Below are 13903 nucleotides of genomic sequence, written 5' to 3' on the forward strand. Positions count from 1 at the left end.
AACTTCGGAAAGTGGTGGAATGTCAAATTCCAAACTAAATAAGTTATTTTATTGAGTGAATTTTAATTCCTTTAAAATGAAGGGATCCAAACGTACCCCCGAGAATATTTCATTCTGAATCAAGTTCCAGCGAAACGAATCAGGTTCTTGTAGAAGGGTGGAAGGTCCCTGCGCCAAGCTGCTAACTTTAGGACCCACAAGGTCCCTGCGCCAACCCTTGCATTGCTAATATTAGAAGGGAGAAAGATCATCCCAAGCTGCTAACTTTAGGACCCACAAGGTCCCTGCGCCAAGCGAGATTTCACAAGCCATCGCCACAAACAACACAGAGCCCTATGATGCTCATGTTCTTGCTTGGCATGGCGTTCGTCAGTGATGGAGAGCCGTGCCATCCACCACAGCTGGCCTTAGCAATCGCAATTACCATGGGAATTCAGACTACCAATCCTTCCTGGAACACAAATCCTGACTTCCTGGAACACACGACAGCTGCAAGTATGGTTCAACTAACACAATATGCAAAATCGGAACACATAAGAAAACAGAACAGTTGTCGGAGCAAACCGGCAAGAAAAGACCACAACAGCAACATATGAAGAAACTAGAGACGGCCAAGCTGACACTTTATACTTGAAACTCTTGACCCCAAGCACTAGGACTGCCCTCACAAAAAACAAAATGTACTAAGATCGATACCAAGTTCCCCCAAATTTCGATCGAAGAAGCACGGCCACATTCGAAGTTTGAAATGGTGCAAGTGAAAAAGCACAGTTCTCTCAACAGATGTACACGGAGAATGCTATTCGCTCTAGTGGAAAAAGTAGCGATTTATGGCCATACCAAGTGTCACTCTATTCTCTATTGTGCCTGTCTCAATATCTACAACAGTCAGCAGCAGCACTACCATCTTCTCCATTCTCTATTTCCCTCCTGCTCATAAACATAAAACACCGCTTCACTAAAACCTACGCTAATCAGATAGAAAACGTTGAATAGCTAACGAAAGAATAGAACCCTCTCACTACTCTAGCACTGGGGTAACTCAAAACCTATTCCCTAAGCAAAGAAGCTGTATCTTCTCCTACCTCCCTCACTCACAATCCAAGCCACAGACCTCCAGAACAGGTCCATCGAACTTGGTGGCGAAGGGGCTCACCCGGACCCACAACAGAGAGAGTATGGATGCCAGTAGCATTGACAGCACAACGACAACGGTCGGCACCCTGTCCTGCCTGCCGATCACGCCCTTGAGGAACGGGTGGAGGTGGAGGACGACCCAGAAGGAGAAGAACAGCTTGCCGAGCAGCGGGCCCCAGGCTTCGTACCCGTCCGTCACCGCCTTGGACACGCCGGCCAAGACCGCGACGACGTTTAGCAGGAGCAGTGTCATCGGAGGGACCAGTAGCCAGGTCCACTTGAACTCGTACAGCTCTGAGAACTCGTCCGTGCCGCCTCCCTTCAGAGTCACCCTGAACTTGGTACTCACGCCACCGAGAACCTTGAGGAGCCCCTGGCACAGCGCAAAGAGGTGCGAGGAGACACCGCCAATGACCCAGAACTGCTCGTTTCTCCACCAATCGTCGATTCCGACTCCTCCCCACTGCATCTCTAGGATGCTGGTAGCTGCTATGGAGACAAATAGAGCTATGAACAATATGCTCGAATAGACATTCATCTGTAAAAAAAGGAAAGGAGAGATATGTATCATCATCTATAATCTATAAACAAAGCCCTACAAGCAGAGAGAGCAGTGTAGAGAGGTACTAGGGTTTCGTAAAAGTACCTCAGGCACCATAAACTTCCCTGATAACAGGCAAAACGCTGGCAGGGCGCAGTAGATTAGCAGCGGGATTGATGTCCATGGATAGATGACACAGTTGATATATGACAACCTCTCCAATGGTTTCAGACCACATCGATACCCGTACCATATTGGGCAGTGCTTGCTAAGGAAGATCTCCACAGAGCCAAGTGCCCATCTTAGAACTTGATGGAGACGATCAGTGAGATTGATAGGTGCAGATCCTTTGAATGCTGGTCTCTTGGGCATGCAGTACACAGATCGCCAACCATGGCAGTGCATCTTGAAGCCCGTGAGGATATCCTCAGTGACAGATCCATAAATCCAACCAACCTAGATATTTTCATCGAGTTAGCTAAAAGTATTCTTGGATGCTAGGTTGCAGTTTTTCAATTTATTTCAAGGGCACAAACACAGTTTGAAGAGCCTGATCTGGAAACTACATGGGAGAAGGAAAAACAAAGACATGATGGGCCAAAGTTACCTCTTTCCCCCATTGTGTCTTATTCTCGTACCCACAACTTAGCACATGGATGCAATCATCAAGGCTTTTGAGCATGTCGAAGTGACAACCTTCACCATTATCTTGCAATGTTGAAGCCAAAAATGCATCTGACTGCCCAAATCTCTTCTCAAACTTTTCTCGAGGCACAGGAGGTGCAGTTTCTCTTCCTATTTATTTTGAGATATGCAGATCGGGCTCCATAATTACTTTGGAGAACATAAAAAAGAAAAGAAAAGAGCAACGGAACCAAACTCACCAGCTACTTCGAGAGCATGCACTTGCTTGGACGCATTCCTGCATTTCACTTTCTTTTGGTGTTCTTGTTTTTTCTTAGCTTTGGAACATTTTCTTTTCGATCCACAACACAAGCAGCATGACTTTGGCCAGCAGTTACATGTCTTGCTAGGAGGTTTTGTTGCAGTTGGGGCATCATAACCATACAAAGCATGTCTTCTGAAAACACAACCAGTCCCAACATATATTGGTCCTTGGATCCCATCAAGACCTTTCATGTTAATCTGCAAAGAGAAGTAGATAATGCAGAAACTTGTTCAGAATACTATCTTCAATGTCTTTCAGATAAAGTTAGAATGAATTCATGCCATACATACATCAAAAAACACAACATTGTGGTTTGAATATCTATCGTGTTGATCAATGCCATCAAATCTCTGCGGAAATTGAACATAACAAATCTTCTCTCCCAACACTGGGTCCATCAGAAAACACATTGCCTCCCGTAGCGCTTTGCTATTGTTCATATAGTGGTCACAATCCACATTCAGTACAAAAGGTGCGTTGGAGAGAATTGCTGAAGTTCGCAGCTAAATAAAAAATAGATTGTTACTTGGAGGAAGTGGCTGATGTCACAAGCTTCATATGAGTGGTCTTACAAAAAGAAAAAGACATGGATGGAACACTATAGATTACCAATGCATTCAAGGCACCGGCTTTTTTATGATGATCATGTCCAGGCCTTTTCTCACGTGAAACATAGACCAACCAAGGCAGCTTATTTCCAGCATCATCCATGACACAATCATTACCAGTGATGACCTGGTGAAATCACAAGAGATATAAGAAGACCAATTCAAAAATATAAAACAAAACAGCATGGATCACATTTTGCATAGTACTTTTTCTATGGAAATTCAAGGTTCAACAAAGTTTGACAAACAAAAAGTTGGCAGATGGGCTACTCTCAGAGCTGGGTCTTTTTCTGTGGTGTGTAAGAAATGGTCTCGTCTCATGGAGTCCAAGGGCGCCTTACTCCCGGTGTTGATCAATCTTGAGATCCAAGGAATCCCTATACATGCTTGGGAGACAAGCACTGTGGATCATTTGCTAAATCCTTTTGCGTGGATACACCATGTCCATCCTGATACTTTGAACCTGAAGGATGTGGCCGTTTTCCGCTGCTCCGCGTGGTGTTTGGACCCTTCTGCTATTCCTTCTTCTAAAGAGCTTTGGATTGTAGAACCTCCTTTTGCTGTTGAGGGTGATCCTGCAGGAAAACGTGTGCTGGTTTACACTGTGAATATTGCGGTCTCGATCACTCTCCGGCAGGATGGCTCCGATCCAGTTCTTCGCTCTGAGGATCCTGATGATGAAGATCACTCTCCGCGTAGAAGGCGTCTCATCTCGCCTTCCCATGAGTTTGCTCAGGGGCATCATGTTAGGGGTCAGCGTTCGGAGCGTCGTTCAGTTCACGACCGGATTGGCCCAAGAGCAGGTAATGGGGATCAAACGAATGATTGTTCTAAGGTCTTAACCGATGAGGCTGTGCTGGTGGAATTCAGCAACGTGGAGTTCAGAGAAGTTGATGTTGATGCCCAGATCCAGAGTCACGGTCCTGTGGTTTCTTCCTGCGCTGTCTCTGCCGAGTGCTCCAGCTTGCAAGGGGGTGGACAGTTCTCTGTGCATGAGTGCCCTGGCAGTGGGCAGTTGATTGAGTGTCCTGAGGAACTCTGTCAGTTTGGAAGTCAGCAGGGGGGTGGGCAGATTTCTGTGCTTATTGGTCCTGGCAATGGGCAATTGAACGGATGTCTTGAAGATCACAATCAGATTGGCTGTCAGCAGGTTTGTGCTCTGGCTGGAAATCTGGGCTCTGTGGCTGACTGCGAGGTGTTGCTTCCCAGGGAGTCCCCTGTGGCTGCCACCTCCCCTCCCTTGCTCCTCCGCCCAAAACCTATTCAAGTTTACTTTCGGCGTCGCCGAGGAGCGAGGAGGGTTGAGGAAACAGCCTTGGGGAGCTCTCCGTCTCAATCACCGGCTTCTGCTGTTGATGTTTCAACCTCAAGGGTGTCCGAGTTCTTGTCCAGTATTACCAAAGAGGTCGATGCTGTGTTGGAGAACCCTGCCCCCAACCCCCTTAGAAAGAAAAAACTGCCTGGGGGGCGGGTGGCTACTCCTAGGCGCAGCAGGCGTGTTGCTGGCGTCGGGGTTGAGTGTCACCAACGCCTTTCCTCTTTCAAGAAAAGCAAGAAGACCATTATGAAGACACTGGGAGTGATCCATGATGGGGATTCTCTGAGTCATGAGGCGCTGGAGGAATATAGTAGCATTTTCAGCAATTCTCTATCCCAGGTGCAGATCCAAGCCCTTGCCTCTCTCTTCGGGTGGTCTCTACCTGAAGAGACGTTGGTTGTGGAGGCTACTCTTTGAGGAAGGTTTCTCTTCCTTGGGTTGCGGTTTGGTTGGACGTCTTAAGCTAGTATTTTATGGATCCGTCAAAAATTCTCATATGGAATGTTAGGGGGCTTAATGCCTCGGCTCGCCAGGATGCTGTAAGGGCTGAGGTCGTTTCATCTGGAGTGGATGTGGTTTGTTTACAGGAAACTAAAATGCAGGATATTTCTCGTTTTTTGGTTATCCGGATGCTTGGACCAGATTTTGCCAACTTTGTCTTTCGCCCTTCGATTGGTGCTAGTGGTGGCATTTTGGTTGCTTGGAAAGATCATATAAACTGGGCTGGTGTTTCTAGAGTGGATGATCATTCAGTGTCAATTCTTTTTCATCCTGTTGATGATGTGGAGTGGTGGCTGACTTGTGTGTATGGTCCCCAGCTCAACCAGGACAAAATTGCCTTTCTTCAAGAATTGAGAGATATTCGTGCTTCCTGCTCTGGCCCCTGGTTGGTCCTTGGGGATTTTAATTTAGTTTATAAAGATGAGGATAAGAATAACTCCAATCTGGATAGGCCAATGATGCATAATTTTCGGAGATGGATTGATGACTTGGCTCTTAAGGAGTTGCCTTTGGTTGGGCGTAAGTTCACCTGGTCGAATGGGCAGCATAATCCAACTCTTGTCAAACTGGACCGTGTTTTCTGCTCCTTGGATTGGGATGATCAGTTTCCTTGGGCCCTGCTGCAAAGTTCGGCCTCTTTCGATTCAGACCATTGCCCGCTTCTTCTGGGGCTTAAGGATATTGTGCATGGAAAGCCACGGTTTCATTTTGAAGCTTTTTGGACAAAATTAGATGGGTTTCTGGTAGCTGTTGAGGATGCATGGGCTGCTGTCCCTGCTAGTCATTGTCCGTTGCTCACTCTCTCCAAGAAGCTCAAGGCCACAGCTAAAGCTCTTCAAGGTTGGGGCGAGAAAAAGGTTGGTCATATTAGATCACAGCTTGGTCTCGCCAAGGAGCTGCTCCACCAACTCGACATTGCTCAGGAAAGTAGAAGTCTTTCTCACGAAGAATTTTGGTTGCGTAATAATCTAAAACAGCACAGTCTTGCTCTTGCGTCTCTATGGCGCTCATTGGTTCGGATGCGATCTCGGATTGTTGGCTGAAGGATGGGGATGCAAATAGTGCTTTATTTCACTCTCATGCAAGGTATCGCAAAGCTAAGAGCTTCATCCCTAGAATTGTCTCAGAGGATGGAATGGTTTTCACTACCCAGGAGGAGAAGGCGGACTTGTTCACGGATTTCTATTTGAATCTGCTTGGTTCTGCAATTAATAGAGGGGCTGCGGTTGATTTGGAACAGCTTGGAGTTCCCACGTTTGATTTAGAAGCTCTTGACAGCCCTTTCTCGGCGGATGAGGTCTGGAATACAATCATTAGTCTTCCTCTGGATAAGGCGCCAGGGCCAGACGGGTTCACAGGTCGTTTTTACAAGGTCTGCTGGTCCATAATCAAGATTGATGTCATGGCTGCAATTTCCTGTGTATGGGCCAGAAAGTTTGCCAACATGAATTGCCTGAACTCTGCTTACATCACCCTCATTCCAAAATTGGAAGGGGCCGACAAGGTCAAAGATTTTAGACCTATCAGTCTCATTCATAGTTTTGCTAAGCTGGTGTCTAAACTTATGGCTAATAGGTTGGCTTGTAAGCTGCAGCATATTGTCTCGCCTAATCAATCTGCTTTCATCAAGAAAAGGTTTATTCAAGATAATTTTATGCTGGTACAGCACACTGCCCGTTTTTTGCAGCAACAAAAACAGCCCCGTGTCATGGTCAAACTGGACATTTCTAAGGCTTTTGATAGTGTTTCCTGGGCTTTTTTAATTGAAGTCCTCATCAAGCTGGGTTTTGGGCAGATCTGGTGCAACGTCGTTTGCGGCTTGTTGTCCTCTTCCTCGACTCAAATTTTGCTTAACGGATGCCCGGGAGAAGTCATTTATCATCGGCGGGGTTTGCGTCAGGGGGACCCATTGTCTCCTATGCTTTTCGTCTTGGTTATGGATGTTCTTAATATGATGGTGCAGCGTGCCTCTACGGTAGGGGTCCTCCAGCCCCTTTCTTCGAGATTCCTTCACCACCGGATCTCTTTATATGCGGATGATGTGGTTGTTTTCCTTCGGCCGGATGTGGTTGATATTGAGGTATTTAAGGGGATTTTACATCTTTTTGGTGAAGCCTCGGGTCTGAAGACCAACATTCAGAAGAGTAATGTTTTCCCAATTCATTGTGATGAGGAAGTTCTGGCTTCAGTGCAGGCATCTTTACCTTGCCAGTTGTCTAAATTCCCATGCAAATATCTTGGGCTTCCGTTATCCTTAAAACGTCTATCTAGGCCTCAATTGCAATCTACCATTGATCGTATTGCAGTCATGCTCCCTGGTTGGAAGGCGGTGCTTATGACCAAGGCTGGTCGGGCTGTTTATATTCAGTCGGTTATGACTTCCAGATTTGTGTATTTGGCTATGGCCCTGGATCTCCCTGCTTGGGCAATCAAGGCAATTGACAGATTAAGGAGAGCTTTCCTTTGGAAAGGCAGGAAAGAAATCAAGGGAGGGCACTGTTCCTTGGCTTGGAGTAAAGTCACTCGTCCTAAAGAATTGGGTGGTCTTGGTCTTTTTGATTTAAAACTGTTTGGTTGGGCCCTTAGAGTCAGGTGGCTTTGGTTGCAGAAATCAGATCCAGGGAGGCCGTGGGCTGCGTTTCCGCTTCATTTCACAAAGGAAGTGGTGTGCTTTTTCAATTCTGCTGTGTACACTGTAATTGGAAATGGATTAAACACGCTTTTTTGGACTGATAAATGGCTGCATGGGCACTGCATCCAAGAGATTGCCCCGGCTGTGTTTGCCTCTATTCCTAGAAAGGTTACCAAAAGTAGATTGGTGAAGGATGCCTTGACTAATTTGAGGTGGGTTCAAGATGTTCAGGGAGCTCTTTCCTATGCTTTCTGGGTGCAGTTTTTGGATTTGGCTGAGATTTTGGAAGGAACCTTGCTGCAGCCCAATGTGCAAGATCGTCATGTTTGGAGGTTTTCTAGTTCTGGGGATTATTCTTCAAAATCCGCTTACAGTGCTATGTTCCATGGCTCGGTGTTTTTCAAGCAGGCTGATCGAATTTGGAAGACTTGGGCCCCTGGCAAATGTCGGTTTTTTCTATGGCTTGTGGCTCACAACAAATGTTGGACAGCAGATAGATTGGCTAAACGAGGATTGACTCAGTCGCTTCTTTGCCCGCTCTGTGATCAGCATGAAGAGACTATCAACCATCTGCTGGTGGGCTGCTCCTTTGCGCGACATTTCTGGTTTGAGCTGCTAAGGCCTTTTGGTTTGCAGGACTTCCTTCCAGGACAGGATATTGATGATTTTGATCATTGGTGGTGCTTCAATAGTGCTCGGTTGGGTGGAATGAGTAAAAAGGGCTTTGACTCCTTGGTTGCTTTAGGCGCGTGGATGTTGTGGAAACATAGAAATGGTGTTGTCTTCAATGGCTCCCATCCAAATTTGGTGGGGGTCGTTCGGTTGGCCAGGGAGGAAGCTTTCTTGTGGTCTTTGGCTGGGGCTAAGGGTTTTTCTTACCTCCTAGCTCAAAGACGGGTGGTTTAGTTTTTTTCTCTGTTTTAGTTGGGGTGTTTGTCAGCTGACAAACGCTCTGTCCCTGCCCCTGTTCCAGCTGTTATTTCTGGCTAGGTGGGTTCGGTGTGTGTGTGTGTGTTTGTGTGTGTATGTGTGTCTATCTGTTTCGGGGTATTTTTCCCCTTTTCTTCTTAATATATTGATGCGCAGCTCTCCTGCGTGTTCGAGAAAAAAAAAGCACAACTAAGCGCATCAAGCAATAAAAAAAGTTAATGCAGTATTGAAAAACTGGCTTTTAGAGACAAATAAAGCACCCAACCTGGACCATTCCGGCATGGTCTCGAACATTATTTCCATGCCATGGAGCTCCTTCTGGTAGGGACCATCCTCCCTCGGGAACTTTGCATGAATTAGCAACTACTGTGTTTATGCGAACCTTAAATTCTTCGTATTCTCTCTGTATGAAAACCAAAATGTAGGTTAAAAATAGTCTAAATAGCTGCAAACAAACATCAACAAGTATAATGTGTATAAACCAAGCTGAGATCAGAATGCAAAAACAATCTTGTAAGCAGGCACTTAGGCATGCAAGCATGCTTGTACAGATACTGCATCATTGTTAGTAGTACAACAGAGAATGTGAAAGAAAAATTGCATCATTTAATGTTGTTACTCTTGCAAATCTCATTTCCTCCCTCATTACTAGCATACAGTACCAAAGATGTGCATGATGTTAAGTATACTTTCATTTTACCAAAGGTCTAGTGCATAGTCACAAGAAACGGGTACAGTGATAGCGACCCTCGACCCGGAAACGTCGTCCCTGACCCGGAAATGCGGGGTCATTTTCGTTATCACCATGTAAAAACCTCTCGCAGGTAGCGTACCACGTTCCTTGACCCTATCGATCCGGGAACTTTGTGACTATGGTCTAGTGAGTCATGAACAAACAAAAAACCTATTAACAAAGTCCAAATAGTCACACTTCCTAGTCTATCATATGAACTAACCTTCATTGCACGTCGTTCTCGAACAAACTCTGGGTGAACCTTTTCTCTTAGATAGTCAATTTTCTGAGCAAAATACCATTCAGGAGCCCGAGGCTCGATTTTGTGTTTCTTACAGAAGGGAACCCATTTTCGTGCAAATAGACATGTTTCTGTAAGTGCTTCAAAAGTAAGCATTGCAGCACCATCATCCGACACATAGCAGCAAACTTTATCAACAGGATAATCCACAGCCAGTATGGACAAAACTGTGTTTGCAATAATTAAAGGAGGCTCCTTCATTGGATCAACTGTACTGACAAATACATCGATCCGAGCAAGTTCTGGTGGTTTTCCTTCCTTCTCGTACCTAAGGGAGGAAAACTTTCACAAATTATAGAATAATATGTAATTGATTCTATGCCTATATTTAGTTTAGATAGATAACTTTACCTTAATGATAATCGATCTAAGTATGTTTCTCTCTGTATTGGGTGCCACTTGGGAAATTGGTCTAAAATCCATGAAAAGGCGAACCAAATTTCACAAATAACTGAAGTCAACCACAACCAGTGAGCATCATGTACAGGATTCAGAATCCGATAGTGGAAAAATAAGCCAAGAATGGCTAGCCGCAAACTGATTACGATCCTGTAAGGATTTATTTTGCTAGATGGAATAGGCACCTTCCTTGATAGTTGCTGCTTACTTTCAGCACACCTAGAATGTATGAGACACTTGTCAGTGAGAAAGCAAGTACTTGCTTTATACGAACCAAAAGATGCAGGATTGAAGAAAACATTTAAGCTAATATTTCTATTGATTCCAGAAGGTCTGACAAAAGGCACCAAACTGATTTATGGCTTAATTCTAAAATTTCCTCTAGGTGAAAGCATGATGACTACCAATAGGACTTTGGGTAGGCAAATTATGCCCTTACAAGGTCCAAAGCAGAAAATTTCTTGAGAAAACTACCACGACATTTTTGCATAATCAATTGCACGAGGTATTCTTTTAATCTTTCTGTTAGACAGTGTGTGTTCCTATATGTATCTGTAGGTGGGCTGGCACCAATGTTGGGCTGCCGGCCCATTAGGGTTAGGGTTTCCCTAGGTGGGCTGGCACCAATGTTCCTATATATATGTACCCTTCCTCTATGCAATACATTAAGCATCCCACTCTTTCATGGTATCAGAGGTTGGGAATGTGAAACCTAGTGGGTGCCGGCCCATTTAGGGATACATATAGGAACACACACTATCTAAAACTTTTGCATGTGCTGATACTACTGATACAATATAATGCTCACCTGGGAATATCGCAGTCGCTGTCAAAATCATTTAAATCAGATCCTTCACCATCAGATGAGACCTTTTGCATTTTATTCTGTTGTTTTGTTTTCCACTCAACTCTGTTCTTCCAGGCAACTGATCCATAGCCATACAATGCTAGGTCTCTATTGGGATTTATTGGTCTTGTTTGCACTAAAACAACAGCAAAACCAAATGGTAAGCTATGGAGCAGTAGCATAAGAAAAATAAATTAAGGCTATTGGAAAGGGAAACTTACAGGGATTATATCGCATAATTTCTCCGGTGTTAGGGTGAACAACAAGAGCATGATGATTTGTTGGAGTTCCAACATGCTGCAAAAACAAACATGTGACCTTATCACCAGTCCTACTAGAGTGAGTGGCAGAGAGATTGGGATTTCAAAGTTCATTACCTCTTCATAAAAATGGACACTAGCTCCACTGTTGGTGATACTGACACTATCAATGTCCCATGAGTTGATGGAGCTTTCTGCCACAGAGACACGGTATGGATGCACTATATTTGATCGTCCAGCTATACTGGAAGCAAACTCACTCTCAATGTCATCAGAACCTTCTTCTTCCTCATCCCCATGGACTCGAGGACTACCTAACAGATGGAATACTCTTTAATTTCTCATTTTGGATATAACAAAGCTGACAAACTCACACAAGCTCAAGGAACAAAAGTCGTACCTTTGTGGCGTTTGTACCGGGTCTTGCACCGAGGGCATACTTGTGTGCCCTCCTGACGCTCGTACTCATAGCAAGTGCGGCAAACAGGAAAAGCACAATCATTACATGCGACGAAATACTCATTTTCTTCCTGGAGTATGTCAATGTCATCTCCACATATCTGACAAATATAGTCTGGACAGCCCTGTGAAGATCCTTGCTGCAATATGATGTCAACACAAATAGAAGTAACAGTGAGAATGCAAGGAAAGTTTGATAAGAAATATTGTTTGTTAGCCATCCATATGCAACCAAGCAAGAGCCCACACACTAACATGCTCAAGTAACAAAAGTGATAGTAGACCAACATGATATGCAGTGAAACAACCCTGCCGTTCCATTTATTTCACCCCGAGGGTTTCCTCCAACTATAGTACAATGCTTCTCCATTTCTTTCACTCCCTAACATTTCTTCCAACAATAGTACAAACAACTAAACCCACCAAACCAAAACATAAGCAAAAAAATCACCGTCCAAACAGGAAATAGTATGCCAAATTTAACACCAAAACAAGACGAAAACGAAGATAAAAATATCCACAAAACTTGGTTTATATGTTTTCGTGTAAAAGTGATGGAAATTTAGTATTCAAAATTGGCAACATCCCGCAATCCGTTTAGGCTGGAAAGAAGACAGAATGGGGAAAAGTTGATCGGTTCGACGTCCGGCGGCTTACCTTGGAGAAATCGTCGACGTTGAGGACGACGAACTCGCGCCGGGAGCCCGCGACGAGGAAGCCGAGCCCTCCAGCGTCCATCCGTCCGATGCGCCTCCGCCTCTACGCCGCGGTACACTGCGCAACCAACCAAGATCCCCCCATCTTCGCCCCAACCCCAAATTAGAACCCCTCCCCCGTGAGACCCGCACCGCCGCACGCGCATCACAGGGTACACTCCACCTCTCCTTCCCACGCTCACTCTCCCTGTTACGACGTCCGCGTCCATCGGCACCTACGCCACCCGTCTCCCCCGCGTCTGCCTGCGCCACCATCGCGCGGTCTCGGACTCTCGGTGCCTCGCGTCAGCCTGATAAATGAAAGCACACGCTGTCGTCTCAGTCTGATAACCAGACACAATACGCCAATGCGGCAACAATGGAGGTCCTCCCCCAGGCTTGGCCGTGGGCCGCCTGTCCGCCTCTACAACTCTCTCTCTCTCTCTCTCTCTCTCTGGATCGGCGACAACGGGGAGACCCTCGGTCGGCACTCGGCGAAGGGACACTCGGGTGTGTGGAGTGGGCCGTGGGCGAGCGGCGAGAAGGGGTACGACGGCGCCATTGCAATTGCGACGGAGGGACAGCCGAGATAAATGTATATTTGGGACTCTAAACATAGCGCTTTGCAATATTGTCATCCGAAAGATTTACGTCGCAAAAAAGGATTACAAACATCTTCTACTTAATTATACTACCATTTAGAGTATTGTCTTGCTTTTCTAATCTAATTTCATGTATTTTGTCCCTGATTAGCTATTTTTACCCGTATGAAATTATAGGCACAACTGAACTTACTACTCGTCTGCGCTCTCGCGCTCAATAGGATCAACAGCTGGCAGCTGGCCAACAGGAAGCCAATTGCAACACCAGGAAGCTAGTATTTGCAAGTTGCAGCTTGTATGCGTAGGAACTAAAAAGCTGGTATTTGTAACTTGCAGGATGCAAACAACTCTTAATGTTCACGTAATACTCATGAAACACCGGGACGATGATACAACTTCCATGGCCGGCGTGTCCCTGGGCTGGGCTTATGATGCGGACGAGGCGCCACTGTCCAGCATTACATCGCCCAACGCGATCTCGCCTAAAGTGGCGGTCGGCGCGGCCTTGGCCAGCGCGCACAGGGCCGAGCTCGATGGAAGCCCGACGGACAGTGCAGCAGGGGTGAGCCTGAGGGCCTGGACAGGGTATAGGGTGGTCGTGGCCAAGACGGTGGCCAGTCGTCCATGGCGGCGTGGAGACAGAACGCGCACACAAGATAATTTGGTCTCCTTAGGTACAAAATACAGGGAAAGAAGTAATAAAAGGAAGATTATATAGTAAATGGTAGTATAATCAATTAGAACATATTTATAGTCTTTTTTTTTGCGAAGTAAATCTTTTGGATAGCAATATTGCGAAACACTATATTTAGAGTCCTAAATATACAATTGGCTCGGGACAGGCGACAGGTGACTAGGTGAGACCCAGCCGACCTCTGGCCATTTTCAGCTAATTTGACAACATTCAACTGCCACAGAGCGGTGTTTGAATTCGCTTAAGCTAATAATTAGCTGTTAAAATTAGATAAAAGATATATAAACAGTCTAATTA

The 13903-nt window shown here is 45.5% G+C and overlaps 1 protein-coding gene and 1 long non-coding RNA gene across 5 annotated transcripts; one reads left to right on the forward strand and one right to left on the reverse strand.

The window, feature by feature from the left end:
* Nucleotides 1-691: 691 nt before the first annotated feature.
* On the reverse strand, nt 692-12892 carry LOC103638772 (cellulose synthase A catalytic subunit 5 [UDP-forming]). 4 transcript variants are annotated; one of them, XM_008661590.4, is made up of 14 exons: nt 12273-12870; nt 11557-11755; nt 11274-11470; nt 11118-11193; nt 10858-11032; nt 10002-10268; nt 9573-9918; nt 8882-9019; nt 3237-3362; nt 2918-3130; nt 2563-2824; nt 2286-2473; nt 1784-2134; nt 692-1626 (listed from the first exon to the last, which is right to left on the reverse strand). In XM_008661590.4, the coding sequence occupies exons 1-14, from the start codon at nt 12351-12353 to the stop codon at nt 1609-1611; spliced, it is 2637 nt and encodes an 878-aa protein (XP_008659812.1). In that variant the 5' UTR covers nt 12354-12870; the 3' UTR covers nt 692-1608. The 4 variants fall into 4 exon arrangements, with proteins under 4 accessions (XP_008659812.1, XP_008659810.1, XP_008659811.1 ...); XM_008661588.4 differs by having other exon boundaries at nt 759-1675; nt 12273-12892; XM_008661589.4 differs by having other exon boundaries at nt 759-1675; nt 11274-11466; nt 12273-12890.
* On the forward strand, nt 12815-13634 carry LOC103638771 (uncharacterized). Its single transcript, XR_002264964.1, has 2 exons — nt 12815-12905; nt 13090-13634. It is a non-coding gene; the product is annotated as an uncharacterized lncRNA (long non-coding RNA).
* The last annotated feature ends 269 nt before the right edge of the window (nt 13635-13903 follow it).

Source organism: Zea mays, chromosome 9 (assembly GCF_902167145.1).
Source record: "Zea mays cultivar B73 chromosome 9, Zm-B73-REFERENCE-NAM-5.0, whole genome shotgun sequence".
Classification (NCBI taxonomy): Eukaryota; Viridiplantae; Streptophyta; class Magnoliopsida; order Poales; family Poaceae; genus Zea; species Zea mays.

Bases quoted from the DNA above. Each gene is read 5' to 3' on its own strand.
- LOC103638772 (XM_008661588.4), bottom strand. From the start codon at position 12,353: ATGGACGCTGGAGGGCTCGGCTTCCTCGTCGCGGGCTCCCGGCGCGAG. The intron at 11,033-11,117 runs GTAAGTTTCCCT...CTGTTGTTTTAG, and splicing joins AATTATGCGATATAATCCCT to TGCAAACAAGACCAATAAAT. The intron at 2,474-2,562 runs GTGAGTTTGGTT...CAAAATAAATAG, and splicing joins GCATGCTCTCGAAGTAGCTG to GAAGAGAAACTGCACCTCCT.